The following is an 18,480-nucleotide window of genomic DNA, read 5'->3' on the forward strand; positions in this document are numbered from 1 at the left end:
TTTAGCACAATTGAAGATAAAGATCATGGTAGTGAATTAAGTGAACAAAGAGCATCTGATATTGATAAACATCTGAAGAACAAATTGAATAAAAACTCAATTTCCACCTCCTGCCATACTGAAAACAAATGAAGGCTGTTCATATCTCCAATACAAGAGAGTGTTACAAAGGGCAATAACTCTTTCTGGTGTATTTTGGTTTGTGCACCAGAGGAAATTACTGGTTTATGTGTTTACCTTTGGTTTCTCCACAAATGTGTTTCTGTACTTTTTAAAAGTAAGATTCAATACATTTTACTAGCATGTGAGTTTACACCAAATGACTGGGCAAATATATTTTATCCCTCTCTAAAAATTACATATATCAAACCCTTATACATCATAAAAATAATTATTTCTATTGTTTCCAAGGATTAAATAAATACAAAAAAATTTCTAAAAGCTAGAACCTAATTCAAAATAATTTTTACAATTGTTGTTTTTATAAACAATAGCGTTTAATTTTTGATTATTCAAAATATAACATACATGTGCATATCTTGTCCAGCTGTTGTGAGAGGATCGGTTTCCATGGCAACCGTTGCTAAGTCAAACCTTTGCATGTCCTTTTTGTTTTATATCTATCATAATATTGTTACACACAAAGTTTCATAAAAATCTGTGACATACCGTGGCCACTGAATTTTGATAGTTACATAGAATCAGTCTTAAATAGTAGGTTACCACAACTCGATGAAAATTGGTGTGTAGGTAGACATCCAAAATAGTAACTGAAAAATACTCCCCAAAAATTGCTATTTTCAACATGGCCACCATATACAGCGCAATCTGTATTTTGCATATTTACATCAATATTATATGTAAAAATCCAGAAAAGGGATTTAAAATCAAACGTAATTTATTTCAGTAAAGAATTAAATTTACTTGTTTTCAAAAGTATTTCAAAGTTACAATAGACACTCCTCTTCCACAAACTGCAAAAATAATAACCAAAGATAAAACACATCAAAGGGCAGACAACTCCTAAGAATTGGCATATTGCCATTTTTTCAGATATGAAGAACAAGTACAAATTGGAAAGGTCAAATCTTCCAAGAGCAAGCTAGGAAATAATTAATTTTCTTACTACTATCAAAATGGACTACTAAACATCATTAAAACATATTAAAGAGCTTGGCATTTAAAAATCAAATGAAATATCGGGGATTAAATAATGCATGTTTTAAAAAAATCTAGAAAAGGGTTATGTGTATATCTATATTTTTAAACCAAAATTATATTTAAACATCATGAAATGAATTACATAACAACAGCAGACAATAGCCTTCCAACATTGATATAAGTCATAATCATACATGCAACATATCAAAGGGCAGATAACCCTTAAAATATGGCATTTTGCCAATTTCTAAGAAATGAAGAAAAGGTACATATTTGAAGGGTAAAATCTTTCAAGAGCAGGCTAGGAATTAATTTTTTACCCTTATGTCGAAATAGACTACTAAACATCATTAAAGCATTTTATTGAGCCTGGCTTTCAAAAAGCAAATGAGATACTAGGGTTTAGAAAATGCCTTTTTTAATAAAAAAAATATTAAAAATGTTGTGTACATTTATGCAAGGTGAAGATAACGAACAGTGTTATTAAAAAAAGTAAAGTTGTACATCATGAAATGAATTCAATAGTTACAACTAACAATACCTTCCAAAATGACATAAGCCATAATGCAAGGTGCAGATAACGAACAGTAATCAATCTCATAACTCCTATAAGCAATACAAAATAAATAGTTGGGCAAACAAGGACCCCTGGACACACCAGAGGTGGGATCAAACATACAATACATCAAAATTGAGATTGAGATTGAGATTGATCACTGTTCGTTATCTTCACCTTGCATCAAAGGGTAGGCAATTCTCAAAACTTGGCAATGTGCCAATCTTTCAGAAATGGAGAAAAAGTACATTGTATTGCTTATATGAGTTAGATTATTTATTGAAAGTAGATACTAACGGCAAACTAACAAATCAACTTTATGACACATAAGATCATTTTAGCTTCTACATCGTCAACGTCCCATATTTATGTAGCAATATTCCATTATCACCTGCATATGGTGTTTATATCACTCAGATGATTCGACACGCAAGAGCTTGTTCAGCGTATAGTCAGGTTTTTTTTAAAATCAAGGCAAGCTACTGACAAACAAGTTGATGGTACAGGGGTTTCAACAGTCTTGATTGAAGTCAGCATTTCGCAAATTCTATGGTCGTTATAATGATCTAGTTCGTCAATATAACCTATCATTGCGTCAAATGTTGTTTAACATACATGTTTCATACCGAGGGTTAAGCCGTTCTTGGCACACTGATTTTGACTACGGATAACACCGTTTACCTGATCAGGAGATAGGGCTCACGGAGGGTGTGACCGGTTGACATGGGATGCTTACTCCTCCTAGGTACCTGATCCCACCTCTGGTGTATCCAGGGGTCCGTGTTTGCCCAACTATGTATTTTGTATTGATTATAGGAGTTATGAAATTTATCACTGTTCGTTATCTTCACCTTTCATAAAGGAATTGAAAACCAGTATAACTCTTCCGATGGAGAAATCATAATTCGAATCAGATGCTTCCATGATGAAATATGAGGGACCTATTCCATTTTGAAGTTATAACCAAGGTTAAAGTTTCAAACAGGCTAACAGAGAAACAGACAGAACAGACACAATATACTTCCGATCTTCCATGAATATATATTCATCAAAGGTAACTTGAAATATTAATTTTCTGTAATTCTTATTACCTTTGGATATAGGTGAGTTCTCTCTGATCATAAACGATCCAATAAGACTGTTATAAATCCATCGATTTGAGACCTCTTGTTCCTGTATTGCTGTCTTTAGAAAACTGCACAAACGGACTTTTGTATCCTGACTTTTTTCACATACACTCTCTGGGATATTCACTGAAAAGGAATACGTAATGTTAAATTTATAATTCAAGAAGAGAATGTTTTATATTACTAACAGCAATGGTTGGAATAATTGAGAAAACATAATGCAGTCTAACAGATCAAGAGTACATCAATACAACCGATAAAAATAAAAAAAGTGTTAAATGATAGTAAAGAATACAAAATTAAGAGTAGAGCAAACAATAGCTGGGCATACCAGAGATGACATCAGATGTCTATGATGAGCAATCATCCCCTATCAACCATGTTAGCAACCACATGATTTTTTCAAAGGGAAATATTTTCAATTATCGTATGTAACGAATCAAATTTTGATATATATCTCACCTTATTGTACTTAAACAATTTGAAATGTAAAATAAATGAATGAAACTTTACAGCGATTAAAATCTCCTCCAAGAGTCTGGCTCTAGGGCATACATAGGGCATACGTACTCATTGAAGGTGATCGTTTACTCTTGGGGCAGACTCCCCATGCCCCAAGCTTATTCGGATAAAGCCTGTGTAAACAAGTTTCCGGTGTGACCAGTTGCCCACTTAAAGTGATATTTTTCAAATGCAGTTGGCATTATCGTGTTATATATATATATATATATATATATATATATATATATATATATATATAAGCCTTTAGATAAAGAGCGAATCGTTAGTTCTGTTCATTGTTAATCTACGGAGATTTCTTCTATAAAGTCATTCATATTAACCTTTTTCGAAATAGCAAGACTGTATAAGGATTCAAAATTGTTTAAATGTAATATAACAATTCTAAAGACACCTTTATTCAACGTGAACTGTTAAATGAAGTAAAGACAAAGAACGGTGATCAATTTCATACTTCTTATCAAGAATACAACATACGCGTACGATAAACACGGACCTCTGGACACACCAGAGGTGAGAACAGGTGTCGTGGAGGAGTGTGCATCCTTAATTGACCGATCGCAACTGACGTGAGCGCTATATCATGATCAGTTAACCAAGGAATCCACAGTCAAAATCAGTATGAAAACTGAAGATAACGAACAGTGGTAAATCTCAAAACTCCTTTAAGCAATGCAAAATAGTTATTTGGGCAAACACACGGACCCCTGAACACACAAGGGGTTGAATCAGGTGCCTAGGGGGAGTAAGCATACCCTGTCAAACTGCAATACACACCGTGAGCCCTATATCTTGATCAGGTAAACGGAGTAATCCTTAGTCAAAATCAGTGTGCCAAGAACGGTCTAACAACTGGTATGAAACACGTCAGACAGCATTTGCCCCAATGATAGGTTGTATTGGCAAACTAGATCGTTATAACGACCATATAATTTACAAAATGCTTACTTTAAACGGGATTGTTGAAACCCCGGTACCATCAGCTTGTTTGTCAGTAGCTTGCCTCGATTTAAAAACTGACCATACCCAGAAAAAGCTTATGCATATCGAATCAGTTGAGAGATATAAACATCATGTGTAAGTGATAATGTAATATTGCTATATATATAACGTGTTATAGTAACTTATTATAAATAATACTGCTGTATTTACGATTAACTACTTACTTTAATATTGCTTGTTTATATTCACTTAGACCGGAAGTTGACTGCTTTGTGAACAAACATTTCTAAAATTCCGTTACATTACTTATCAAATATTTAATTGTACGTATAGTCATATTATAGGATGTGTCCACGAGGTCGGGAAAGTATTGTTCAATTTATTAATAGACTCTTACTTATCTCAAATGTTTTTTCTCGCAATATCAACTTTGACGTCACTTTTCAATTTTATAATACATACTGTGACGTCATAGTACTTCCGTGTATGTATTCGTGCGTATAGGAAATAAACACGACTGAAGAAGACCGGTAACACGGTTGAAATACTTCTACAAAGTCTTTAGAGTGTTTTTTTTTAAATATTTTATACTTAGAAAAAAAAAGAGACTTCATATATATATATATATATATAAGGAATGATCGCGTAAAGTATTGAAAAGTCATGCGTTTTTCATGTTATTGATTTGAGAAAAGATTAGTAATTTCAAGTTTACAAAAAGTTCTTTAAAATTTCTCAGAATCCACATTTGATATACACCACTTGTGGCATATGTAGTCGCACAGTAAGTTTGAAGTTTCTATTTCACAGCTGTTAATATTTTTGTGAGGAGCAAAGATACTTGCTTCGTAGAGCACTTACTGGATCCAGCAATGTATCTTTATTTGTAAGTGTTTTTATGTAGTTTAGAAATTCAGTATAGTTTCGGTAACTCATATTTATTTCACCCATGACTGGGATATTAACTATGTTTAAAACTCTGACATGGTTTTGAAGACTTTCATCTTTTGAAAGGGCAGTGGGTAGAGATTGACAATATGTATATGTATTCAGGGGCTCCTCAGCACCCACCTGCGCTTCTGTCAAAATACCGGCACAATATCAGATATTTCCTTAAGTGTTCTTGTCCTGCAATAGCAAGCACATTTTTGTGAGACGTTTTGAATCCACTACTACAGTTGTTATAAAGACTCTTTGGGTTGGAAATAGATCGCGTGGTTTGGAAGTAAGCGGAAAAATCATCGGGTGTTACTAAAACGCAGAACGGAAAATGGAACGGAACGTAAAAAGTACTGTACGTATAGTTGATATTTGAAGGTGGTCAGAATTTTGTAAAATCAAGAGGTTTATTGTATTATAAATAAGGACAGCAGGAATTACTGAGATAACGGAAAGTTATCATAATATTCCGTCCTTTGATATACGCAATAAGTTATAATTTAATATGCATACGGTGCGTATATTTAAAATCATAATAACTTGTTATTTAAACAAGCGCTTGTGGGTATCATTCTCTTTGCCCGGCTTTGTCGTTTTCTGACACTCTTTCCCCAAACGTGTATGACAGTATGTTGATTCATTAACAGAAAAAAAAAATGAAAATGAGGAAAAGTACGAAGACACGAATCACTATTTCACCTTCCAAATTATATTACTTTTTATTTGGCTGTAACCTTTGGAAACGATTTAATATGCCTCTGCATTTAATGAGAGTTTTCCACCACATCCCCATCCCCACCCCAAAAACAACATTGAAAAAATAAAATCATAATTTCAACTATTTCAGTGATACTTTTTTTCTGTTCTTCAGTTGTTGGTTTTCCTCTCTTTTCTTTCTTAAGAAAACGTGATTTTCATTTGTTAACTTATAATAATGAAAGAGGGATGATATAAGTGCACATGCACTTGTTTTCCAATCTCAACAATTCAAATGATATGTATTCAATTATTTCCTCTTTTGTTTGGTTGGTTTTTCCAATCATCGAGTAGCTTACCTGTGATTTGTATGAAACGTTTTATTACTGATCGCATTTTTATAAATAGATTAACATTATCAACTGTTGACTGTAATCGAAATGACTATGTACTAGATATTTAACAGTATGATACAAGTATTCATACTGATACGAAAAAAATGAAAACAGTGATGAAGTTGTTGTGTATTGGACGTTCATTGAAAGTGCGTTTTTGGTAAAAGAATTATATTGATATTTCTAACCAATGATGTTTTCCTTGTTTCAGTAAATTGAGAAGAAATACGTTTATATAAAGAATCAATGATAATCACAATGTTCTTCTGGAATTGTTTGTATTTAGCATTCAAAATCACGTAAATTGGGGTCCTGTTAGAATTGTGTAATTCTTTATCATCAAGTAACATATTGACTATTTCGACAAGGGTCTCTATGGGAATTTCATTCTAATATTTCCCTGGATTGGACATATTCATAGTAAAGAGTACCAGGAGCCCTCTGTATTACACACATCTACTACACTACACTACTAGAGGCCAAGATACCTTATGTGTAGGTCATATAAAGAAGAAACCATTGATGTATAATATGATATATAGCATATACAAATATTCATAGTGTACAGTAGATGCAAATATCTTCTCTTAGTCCTCGCCTAGGGTACCATGGTTCACTGGATCGGGTACGTTTATAATACAATAAAAATTAGGCCGAATTAAGAAATTGTTAGAGAAAAGGAAGCGTACTTGTACATGTTTTAAAAGTGATACTAGTAGATGAAAAGTAAAACAGTTTTTAGAAATACAAGATAAATTATGTTGAGATCTAAGTGCGATTAACATAATTTCATTCAATATTTCTCTAGAATGTGAGATACATGTTTATTGAGATTATAACGAGCGCAGGCTCGTACTGCGAGCTCTAATGACTAGAGTGCGGGAAATAATCCGAGCTAAATCTCAACCTCTAACAAGAATTTTTTTGACGCCAATCCCAGAAGTCCCTCGTACAAAATGGCGGATGGTTCGATTCGCAAAATAATAATTTAAAAAATCTTTGAAGTATTACAAACCTTTTTTATTTGAAAGGAAAGGATGACAATCATATTCTTCCCCCTTTCTTTTTCTTATTAAAATATTGTCTGAAGAAATGTAAACAGTCACGTCACAACTACCAGGCTACGTCACAACACGCTCGTTGCATTTCCCGTTAAACTGGTTCCTACATTGGCGAGAAGAGAAAGACAGTAATCCTACGTATTGACAGTGAACCAGATCAGTTTTCCTTGTTTTCAATATAAATGTTTTGAAAATGTATTCAGATATGCTGAGCTCGCCCCAACGGTCACACCGTAATCGAATTGCACTTAAATTTGATTAAGATGGTGAGATATATTCCTGAGATTTCATCGGGCGCATGCGAATGTCTTTGGAATCATTTGAGAGCATTGGAATGCGATGAGGCATACGTGTGAGAATTTATCAAATGATTTAGAATTGTTTTTAATTACTTGGGAATATTCTTGAGATTATAAAGAAATTCAATTAGGTTTGATTGGGATGATATGATGAGACAGATGTCTAAGATTTTATCAGATGAATGAGAAGTTTTTTTCGAATGATTTGAGAACATTTATAAGATTATTGATTATTATTATTGCTGATGCTATCGTTTCACTTATTGGATTTTGATGTTTCTTTCAACAGAATGTTCTGAGTGATATTTTGTGACAAACTATTATTCTTCTTAATTGTCATTTAATGAAAAAGATGTTCTTTTCCTTACCAAAACGACTTTCTAATTTAGCCCAACATATCGTTTAAGCATAATATGTATATTGTTGCAAAACGCGGACATTTCATCAGCTTAACGTAGGTCGTGGGCTTGCTTACATCATCATTTTTTGATACGCAAATCCTACGTCTCAACGTCTTTTTATGTGTACATTCAATACGCAACTTCCGAGATATTAGCTCTTCTGTGCTGGAGGTACGTTCGGTGTTCTGTTGAACGCTTGAGTGGGTACAAGATGTATACATATACTATAGAATAGCTATGTAAATAAGGATAAAAGTAATGAAAGTGTAAATTTTGTTTATATCACCCGTTAATATACATTAAACTGACCATATCAAGAACAATATTTGTTTGAATTAGGTCATCAAATTAAATATGAAATTATTTTTTTTATTTCCTCCTCTGATATTTTAATCAAAGAAAAATGGTGATCATCGATTTTTCTTTGAGCTATTTTATCAGATACTAATAAAGTTACTAATATTGTGTGTCCCTGCAGTTAGGGTGGTTGCATAATGTCTGATAATCGGCCATTAGGATATATATGCATTTGTACGCACCGATAAGCATTTGCACGCACCGCGTGTGGACGATAGTATGTTTTGCGTCTCACTGTGCATAAGAGTTCCACAAAGGGAAAGAACTATTGAGAAACTCGGAAATTTCGTATTGTGACGTAACAGTTGACTAAAAAAAAGTATACATGGCTTATTGATTGAATATAAAGAACGTAATACTTTACAGATATCACATAAATATTACCAACAGTTATTATCAAAGTAAAACATACATCGTTTAATTTTGTTAAGTCTTCCTTTCGTTTCCGGTGCAAAATTTCGGCTAGTAATATGTTTTATTATGGGTCGGTGTAAAGGCAAATTTTGACTCCCGTAGAATAATGACCGGGGGTCATTTTTCGACGTCGAAAAATGACCCCCGGTCATTATTAAACGTAGAATAATGACCCCTTGTGCCCGTAGAAAAAAATGTCTTTCAAAAAATCAGTCCATTTCACGTTTAGAAAAATGACCCCCGTAGAATAATGACCCCTAGTAAATTATATTAAGGATTATTTCTCTGGTAATGCCTAAGGGAGGTAGTCCAACATTGTCACATTATAAGTAAATCTATCATTCATATGGAACGTAACCAGATTAAAACATATTAGGAATTGTAATTTTGTTTCAAAAATAAGAATTTACTTGTTTTAACAAAAGAGTGACTCGTAATTTTTCTGTCGATAAGCCCAACCTCTGCAGACCTGGATGGACATGCCGTGAGGTTACTATATCTTGGAAATCCTGTAAGTCTGATCAGTGAAGGGAATTGTGTACTCATACGGATATTCAAGGAATTTCGAGGGGGGGGGGGGGATTGCGCCTCCCCCCACCATCAGTCATTTTTATAGGGTGCTAAACCTGGAATTAATCTTAATTAATCACATCTTTTTTGTAAATTTGCTTCCTCTACATTCTTCGCACACATACACAATGACAGAGAGAGAGAGAGAGAGAGAGAGAGAGAGAGAGTAGGCGATACACTTTACTCTAGTGCGTTTCTACACGGTGATAGCAGGTGCATTGCATTTACTGTGATATGACAGTGCGGCGTTTTATTTAGGGTGTTTTGATAATTTAACAATTTAACACAATAGGCAGTGGCGTAGCTGGGCTAAAAATAATGGGGGTACCAAAGAAATCCACTTTAAACACATTTTGACTTGACAAGCAAAAAAATAAAAAAAATAAAAAAAAACACGTAGGGTATCCTTCTGACACTCCCAAATCCTATTTCGTGGGGAGGGGGGGGGGGGTGACGACTTTACACTTCCCTTCTCACTTTTTTTACACTTTAGATGCTTTGCTTGTATGCCATTTCCTAATGACTTCATTAATCAAGTTTCGTGTGTTTTCGTGTTTCCCGAAGAAAATTTTGAAGAATTGAAGATTCGTGGCCTCTGGAGGGCTTCCGACTGTAATGCCTCACTTTTTTATTTGTGGGTACTAACTAACAATCCCAATCTGATAAAAATGAGATCCTCCGCCTGCTCCTTTGTATTTATATTGTAGAGACAATTAGCTGCAGAAATGTAGCTCTCTGAAAAAATATTTTGACATAACAGAGAGCTACAGAGCCACCCCTTATAAAAACCTTCGATTTACGGCGCACAAAAAGCTGCGCACGGTTGAGGCCTTATATCGTTGTATTCTTGAGTTGCTGTCTCATAAATTTAATATCAAAAAATTCTTCACATATTTCTCTACTATACTTGTGTCTAAACATACCTTCAAATATTCATCAAAGCCCCATACGACCTGAAACAGTCCCAGCTTCAAATGATTTCGTTTGTTGACGTAGCCATGTTAGGTAGCCGGTCAATTCGTACCCTGTTGTTGTTGGTATATATTCATAAAATTCTTTATATATTATGTATTCACTCTTCATTTATTATCAATACGAATAATTTATAGAAATTAAAAAAATGAAGTTTTTCTAAAGGTAAAATAAGCTCTTGATTCATGAAAATGCTACTAAATTCCTTAACACTCGTGTGGCACGGATGGAGACCGGACCAGACTAATGAAAGCCGCATTGCCGTGAGTTTAGATATTTGAATAATTATTATTTAAGGGCACTGGGATGATATATTATTTAAAATATTTAGCTAAAATGTTTGTGGGGATATTAGTTCACATCTAGACGTTATTGTGCTAGTATGGAAATTAACCAGGATTCGAATTGACTGGCTACCTAACATGGCTACGTCAACAAACGAAATCATTTGAAGCTGGGACTGTTTCAGGTCGTATGGGGCTTTGATGAATATTTGAAGGTATGTTTAGACACAAGTATAGTAGGGAAATATGTTAAGAATTTTTTTATATTAAATTTATGAGACAGCAACTCAAGAATACAACGATATAAGGCCTCAACCGTGCGCAGCTTTTTGTGCGCCGTAAACCGAAGGTTTTTATAAGGGGTGGCTCTGTAGCTCTCTGTTATGTCAAAATATTTTTTCAGAGAGCTACAGTTCTGCAGCTAAGAGACAATATGAAAACAAAGAAGCGGACCGGGGATCCTATTCTAGTCAGATTGTAAAAAAGCCTTACTTAAGCGGGGGGGGGGGGCACAACCATACTCCTTACCCTTTTGAAAAGTGTGGGGACATGTGCCCCGGCTGTATCTTCCCCTACTCCCCCGTACTGTGTACGACATACTGTACTTTTGAACATTGGAATGGGGGGGGGGGATCCCCTTCTAATATAAATGAGATGTAACTATTTTCACCGTGAGAACATTTTTCTTGTAACTAACAATTTTATGATGGTTTAAAACGTAACTCGGTCCAAAAAAAATTAGTACGGAGAGGATAGGTTATGTACATGCAAGAAATAATGCTTTGAGTGCCTAGAACCTGCATATTAGAATTGAGTATTTTTTAACCGTGGTATATTCTCATCTGATCAATCTATGTTAATTTTCTGTTAAAAAAGTGAGGGGGCACAAACCCACATGTCCCCCCCCCCCCCCCATCTTCCAAAAGTGAGGGGTCACGTGCCCCCGTCCCCTTGTCCTACACCCCTGATAGGCATAAATTATCCAGTGAAATGCTATAGTCTACCCAAAGTTAACGTTCGCATACTCACTAATACCTCTATCAACACTTACTCATTTTTCAAAATTCTTGAAAAACGATAATGATGTGTAAATGAAATAAGCTATTGACTTCAGTTGCAAAAAATGTATGTCAATTCGTCAGTTTTAAGAAGATTTCACGCCTTTCTGTGACACAAGAAGTATTGTATTTAGACGCAACTCTTTTTTATGTGTGTGTTTGATTACACAAGATCTATACATGTAAATAGAACACATTTTCAGAATGGAACTCCCCTTTTGAGAACTAAAATTTATGGTAGAACCCGTTTTTGAAAATTCCCTGGATCCGTCCCCGAAATATGCGGTTTTTTTCAGTTGTAATTGGTCATGGAACCTACAGTTGGTTTTCCTCAAATTTAATGAACTAGTTCTTACTTTTATTTTATTAACCGTGAAAAAAAATTTACATATGGAATAAATTTGATAAGAGGAGCAGCAGAAACGATAACTCTGGGTAAATAATGACCTGAAACCCGTATAAACTCCTTTAAAATCAATCAATCTGCTAAGAAAGGGAGGGGGTAACTTTTCTACGGAGGTCATTATTTTTCAGGTATGACACGCAAAATAATGATCCCTGGGTCTTCTTTCTACAAAATTATCCAATTTTTCTACGGCTAGGGGGTCACTTTTCGATGTCGAAAAATGACCCCCGGTCATTATTCTATGGGGGTCAAAATTTGCCTTTACACCGGCACGAGCCGGCCCTTTATATAATATAAGTTTGGAGAAGTCGCCTGCGTTTCTGCGGGACTGGTGTCTGTTACCACGGAAATGTTCTAGTAAAGAATGATGTATGTTAATATATTTTTAAACAAAGATTGATATATTATATTGTTTTACCATGAAAAAAAATAATTCATGGTATAACACGTAAAACTTTCGACTATAACTTTTAAATGGCATGACCTTTGCACAATACATTCAGGCAATATATAGTTAGAAGACAGAAAATCAACAGTGTTTGACAAGCGGTGTGTGCTTTAGAAGCCACGTCATTAAGCTGTCCTACACGGACTGCATGATAATTGAACACGGTTACAGTATGTCAAACTGGAGCATTACATTGAGTATGATAAAATTTGCCAAGAATTTTGTCAAATTGTAGGGTTTGAGGAAAGGGGGTGGGGTTACAGCTGTTTTTAATGTTCATTTCTGTCCGAATTTGTAATACAATACGAATCCCGAGAATTTTAGAAGTAACCTATAATAAACAAGAGACACCTGAAAAGACGGGGGGGGGGGGGGGGGGGGGTGGCCAGAGGAGTTCGTTACACTTCTGAAAATTCTTATCTCGCCAAATTCAAAAATGAAGTCAAAGTTCTATTTCAATTCAAACGTTTTGGGGTAAGAGGGGTAAATCCTTTTTTTCAATTCCTCGGTTAATTTGATTACATGTCCACAATAATTAACTACTCATAGGCGTAACTTGGGTTCGAATATTACCGAGGCTATCGACATTTTAACAACGTAAAAGGTGTTGTTTTTTTTTACCGAGGTAGCTGCCTCGGTTGCCTCAATGGAAGCTACGCCACTGCTACTACTATTTAAAAAAAATCATGAGCCAGCCTACATATCATAAACATGTGGGGTTATTCCCCACCTCCATTCCCTAATGCAACGTAATTCAATATATACACGTGGAGCTGTTGTATCTTACTTAAAACGTCTCCCTCGAGAATTTTTCACTGATATGGAGACATCACCAAGACCAAAGAAGGGCTTCAAATTTAGGCCTATGCTCGGCGCTTAAATGGCCAATTAGCAGTGAGGGTTCTTTAGAGTGCCACGCCTCTTGTAACTCGGGTCATCCGTTTTTAAGGTCATCACCTGATGCCGAGCGTTTGGCGATGGAACTGTCACTACCTGTTTTAACGACTTAGGTCTGTCGCAGCCGGGATTCGAACCCTGGCCTTCCGCATGCGGGTCGAACGGAGATAAAAAAAAAAATTAAAATTATTGAATCACACATCAAGAAACAAAACCTTAAAGCAGATTTTAACGAAAAGATTACATTAGATACATATTCAATATATATGTATATGTAATTAACATTGTCCAAGCGCGAATCTAGAAAATGTTCAGGGGGTGGGGGGTGGTAGTGAACCTAAGGGTTAAGTTTTTAATATGATGATATGTATTTTGTGTATTTTCTATTGTCTACATTGTGTTTTATAGGTTAGCTACCAAATAAAAACACTCTTTAAAAAGATATTAAAATATGACAACAGAATTTACAAAGGGGTATGATCAAAAATCCAATGTCTGACCAAAAAAAAAAAGCTAATTCACATAAATTTCATTAACAACCCACCACTTTCAAACTAAATTTGATGAATGTTGAAAATAATGAAAAACAGTGTGTAAATCGATGTCGGATGACATAAACTTACAGGAGTTTACCCCCTTCCCCATACTATTCAAATTTAGATTCCTATTCTACAATCAGTGCGATGCAGTAATAGTGTTTCCGGAAAAATATAAGTAATACACTCTCTTTCTCTCATACTCTTTTCTTAAAATTATAATCAAAGGTGTCTGTGTGTGTTGCAACACCAGTACCCCTCCTCTAGATTAACTAATGTAATGTACATGCATTTTTGCACATGTACATTCTGTATATCTAATTATGTTTTGGTCGTCCAAAATATTGAAAATTAATAATGAAGATTTGCTGATATGTTAAAGATATCTTGACCCTGATCTAAATAAGTCGATGACTAATATTTACAGAATTTGTTACATTTCCAACATTGCCTACGAAACAATCACACAATGAACATATTAATAAACTCAGTGAATTGAATTATTTTACAGTCACATATTAGTCTTCATGAATTGAGGACCGCATCGTATTGTACGTCCCCTGTATTCAGGAGAAAATAACTCGCGCTGCATTGTGAAAAATGTATTCTTTTTAGAGATATTTTTATTCAAATATAAGAATTTTTACCACGTGCCATTACGAAAACTGGCAAGATCAGAAATTTTAACGTGCAACGTCACGGAAAAGAAATTATATTTAATCGATACGAAGTATATCGATTGATCGTACAAACGTATCTTAGTATCGATTGATCGGACAAGTGTAAATTGTATATAGCATAGGGGCTACGTATAGTGGCTGATTTGTACAATTTTACAATGTGTTGTCTTCTCGTTATTATGAGGTGAAAAGTAACTAATAATATCATTTTGTCGTCTTTTCTTAGGGGGAGGGGGCGAAAAGTTGCTTGGGGACAAAAGTTGCTAAACATCGTTTTGTTGTCTCTTTGCCTCGAAATAACAAACAGAAGATGAAGTGTAAAATGGCAGAAACCAACCACCATACCTAACCCCTAGACTAGCCACTACGATCCTGAACACAGCCTGCTGTTGACTTTGGTATTGCGAGTTAAATTCTTATACCAGTACGTACCTTATTGAGATACTAATCAGGCGTGTATCCAGTGGCGGATTTAAGTGGGCGCAGCTGTCGTGCGCCACCCTCAAAGTTTCAAATTTAAGGTAAATCTTTTTATCAGGTTTAGAAAAATGAACTAAACGATAAAAGAAGCAATAATTTCTTCCACTCCCGGAGAAATAAATGAAACAATCTTTTGATTTCTTGGATTACTTAATTGGGAGAACTTAATTTTTCCAAAAACCTTTAAAATTTGCGTCATTTTACTAAATTCCCGTTATTAAAAATGATGGAAAATAGTACAAATTACTTAAATAGGAGACATATTTCAAGCCCTATAAAATGTGTTAAATCCAGGAGCTTCCGAGGGCTTTGCCCTTGACCCACAGCCTCATGAAGTGGAACCCCCAGTAACTGCAATTCCTGGATCCGCCCCTGGTAGCTAGCTCTGTTTTGAAGTGCAATTTAATCCCATACAGGCGAGGGGTCTGGGGGCGTCCAGGGCACAGTCCTGGTGGGGGGGGGGGGGGGTTCAGGGGGGGGGGGGGGGGCAACCCCACTCGGGAAAACCATATTAGCAAATCAGGGCCCCTAAAACATTGAGAAAGCTTCTTTTTTAACAAAATATATTTAATAATTTACCATATTGTTTTGTGGCTAAAGCATGATTTTAAGAATCACTGAAGAGACCCGACTTTCAAAAATGCATCCTGTGCCCAATCTCAACATAACATGTCATGTGACGGCATAATGTAAATTAGATTGCAGAATGTATCAAACATTGGCGATGACCATCAATTTAGTTGTCATCAAATAACCATCTCCCAGCATCTGAAAGTTTATCTTTAATTTACATTAAGCCACCGTGTACGTCTTGCCTTCAAAGTAATTAATTTGAAATTGTTGCAGTTTCACACAGTCTCCCTTTTCCTATATTTCTCTCACTGACGCAACTTTTTTTTCTATATTTTTAGTCACAGAATAATGTGCAACATGGACACGATTTAAGCTGAAAAATTTCAAATTTCATTTTTCCATTTATAATGTTTAGAATGCTTAGCTAAGGTATTTCTGATGGTCAGCAAAATTTGCAATGTCAGCGGTCGAAGTATATGGCAGATAGAGAGCTCACAATTCATTCTTATGTAAACAAGGCTCGTACCATGATTTCTTTACATGTAGGTTAGATATACTAGCACACATTTCGTTTAGATTAGATTTTTCCCCAATTTTCAAGTTAATTCTTAACAGAATTAAATAGTTTCTAGTGTTTGACATATCTCATTTTGTTTTAAACATGTTATTTTCTATCAAGCAATATATACAGTACACGACACGAGTTTTATACACCCCACCGTGGAAAGACCACGGAGGAAAATCCACGGAGATACACCGTGTCCTCCGTGTTGCACGGTGTGTGTTATTTGCGAATACACACAGCTGCTAAGAGCTTTGATCTGGCCACGGGCGCCTTGCGGGAGATGTGAAAATGTGCCGCAGGCCAAATAATCAAGATAAGGGTGGAATTTTAAGAAAAGAAAAAATGTCAATATTCCCCCCCCCCCCCTGATACTTATATTGTTTTTCAGCATATTGAGCCGATTCCAACGATACCAAACACTATATATTATGTTTTTAAGAAAACCTGGTTTTGACTTTTTTTCTTTTAGTCTTCTTTCTTCATTAAAATATTCTTAAATTCTCTGTTTAAATAATGCGTACTTGCAGGCAATTCCTGTTTTGAATGCGAATTAGTATATTCAGTAAATGAAAAACATACATGTACAACATGTGATAGGGATATTTAATAATTACCGATGTGCTCTCTCTCTCTCTCTCTCTCTCTCTCTCTCTCTGTGTGTGTGTGTGTGTGACAAATGCGCTGTTTAACATAATTACCTCCATCATATTGTGTTGATATGCATCTTGACAAATATAACTTTATCCAATATAGAAATTAGAGCATTGTCGATGATTAACAAATTGGAATTAATTTATTACGTAATTAATAGAAGCAAACATATAAACCATCGAATGATTTATTTTTAAAATCCCGAGTTAATTACATTTGACCGAGACTTATGTTCGATGTACTTTGATAGAGGTTTTCATAAAAAAAAAATGTTCATCGGGAGTGTCTGGATAATGCAATGATTTTTGTATAATAAGTATATACCATGCAAATTCCTAGGGTCTTTCTCACAGTATAACTAAATTACGGTTAGCTAGTTTGGGTTTTGACTTCTCATGAAAAGTGTGAAATATATTGGGTCGGCGCGATATCAGATCTAGTCTAAGATCACGGGTATCTTACGCCGACCCAATATATTTCACACTTTCCGCAAGAAACTTTCTGTTGATTTCAAATACACGGATTAGCTGACTCCCATTGTTCTACTGAGGCGAAAACCCCTTCGAATTTGCATGGAATGTACAAGTTATACACAGGTCATTGTTATAGTCATACATCATAGTACCGCTAACCCGACAAACATTTTTTTTTATTTTGAATAAGTTATTGAATGACGAAGTATGACCAAACTGCAGATTGAACTTTATAGAGCCCCGTGCTAACATTACTTATATTTTTCAATGTATCAGAAGGGGTATGTTGCCGGTTAAGTTGTGTAAATTTCTTGACAAGCAATAAAATAACAACAAAAATGGTGCTTAAATTGTCCGATTACGAAAACCTTTCAAGAAGGGCCGTAAATTACATGGAGCCGGAGGAGGCAGCTGCCTCCTCCAACTTTTGAGCCAAAAAAAAAATTAAAATTTAAAGTTCATTAGAATTTATGTTGTTTCCAATAACTAAGAACATGATACCTCCCTTAAAAAGCATTCCAAATCTTTCTTTTTAGAATGAGTTAGTCAAGTAACATCTTAGAAGGCCCTAGAATCAAGGATTTTGCACGAAACGTGTTCAGTGTGCACAAAATGTGCTCAGCGTCTGGGGGCCTGGGCGGCCCCCAGACCCCCGCCTAATTTCCTGCCTCCTCCAAATTGAAGGTTAATTTATGGCCCTGTCAAGTTTTCAAAGTACACCCTCTCCGATTCTACGTGCTTGTAATCAATATTTAAGGATGTAAATCCTCGGTGTCAAATGCAACTAGTTCATGAAAAAAACCTAATATAAATATAAACAGAAATGACTTAACGATTATTTGCTTTTATTCACATACGCTATCGATTATTAAAATCTTTAATTTAATCTTTAGATGCATTAGATAATGAAAGCAAGAGAGAGAGAGAGAGAGAGAGAGAGAGAGAGAGAGAGAGAGAGAGAGCATTGGTAATCATAAAAAATAGGTTTTTTTTTCATCACTAGCCGAGATTATTCGTGCA

At 35.1% G+C, this 18,480-nt stretch overlaps 1 protein-coding gene across 1 annotated transcript in view; it reads right to left on the reverse strand.

Annotated features, from left to right (window-relative positions):
* The window catches only part of LOC125677879 (uncharacterized), a 102,693-nt gene that overhangs the window by 44,045 nt on the left and 40,168 nt on the right, over positions 1–18,480 (reverse strand). The window contains exon 7 of the mRNA XM_056159125.1: positions 2,809–2,970. Within this exon, the coding sequence (XP_056015100.1) occupies positions 2,809–2,970 (162 nt within the window). The remainder of the gene's footprint in view (positions 1–2,808; positions 2,971–18,480) is intronic.

This window comes from Ostrea edulis, chromosome 3 (assembly GCF_947568905.1).
Source record: "Ostrea edulis chromosome 3, xbOstEdul1.1, whole genome shotgun sequence".
Taxonomy (NCBI): domain Eukaryota; kingdom Metazoa; phylum Mollusca; class Bivalvia; order Ostreida; family Ostreidae; genus Ostrea; species Ostrea edulis.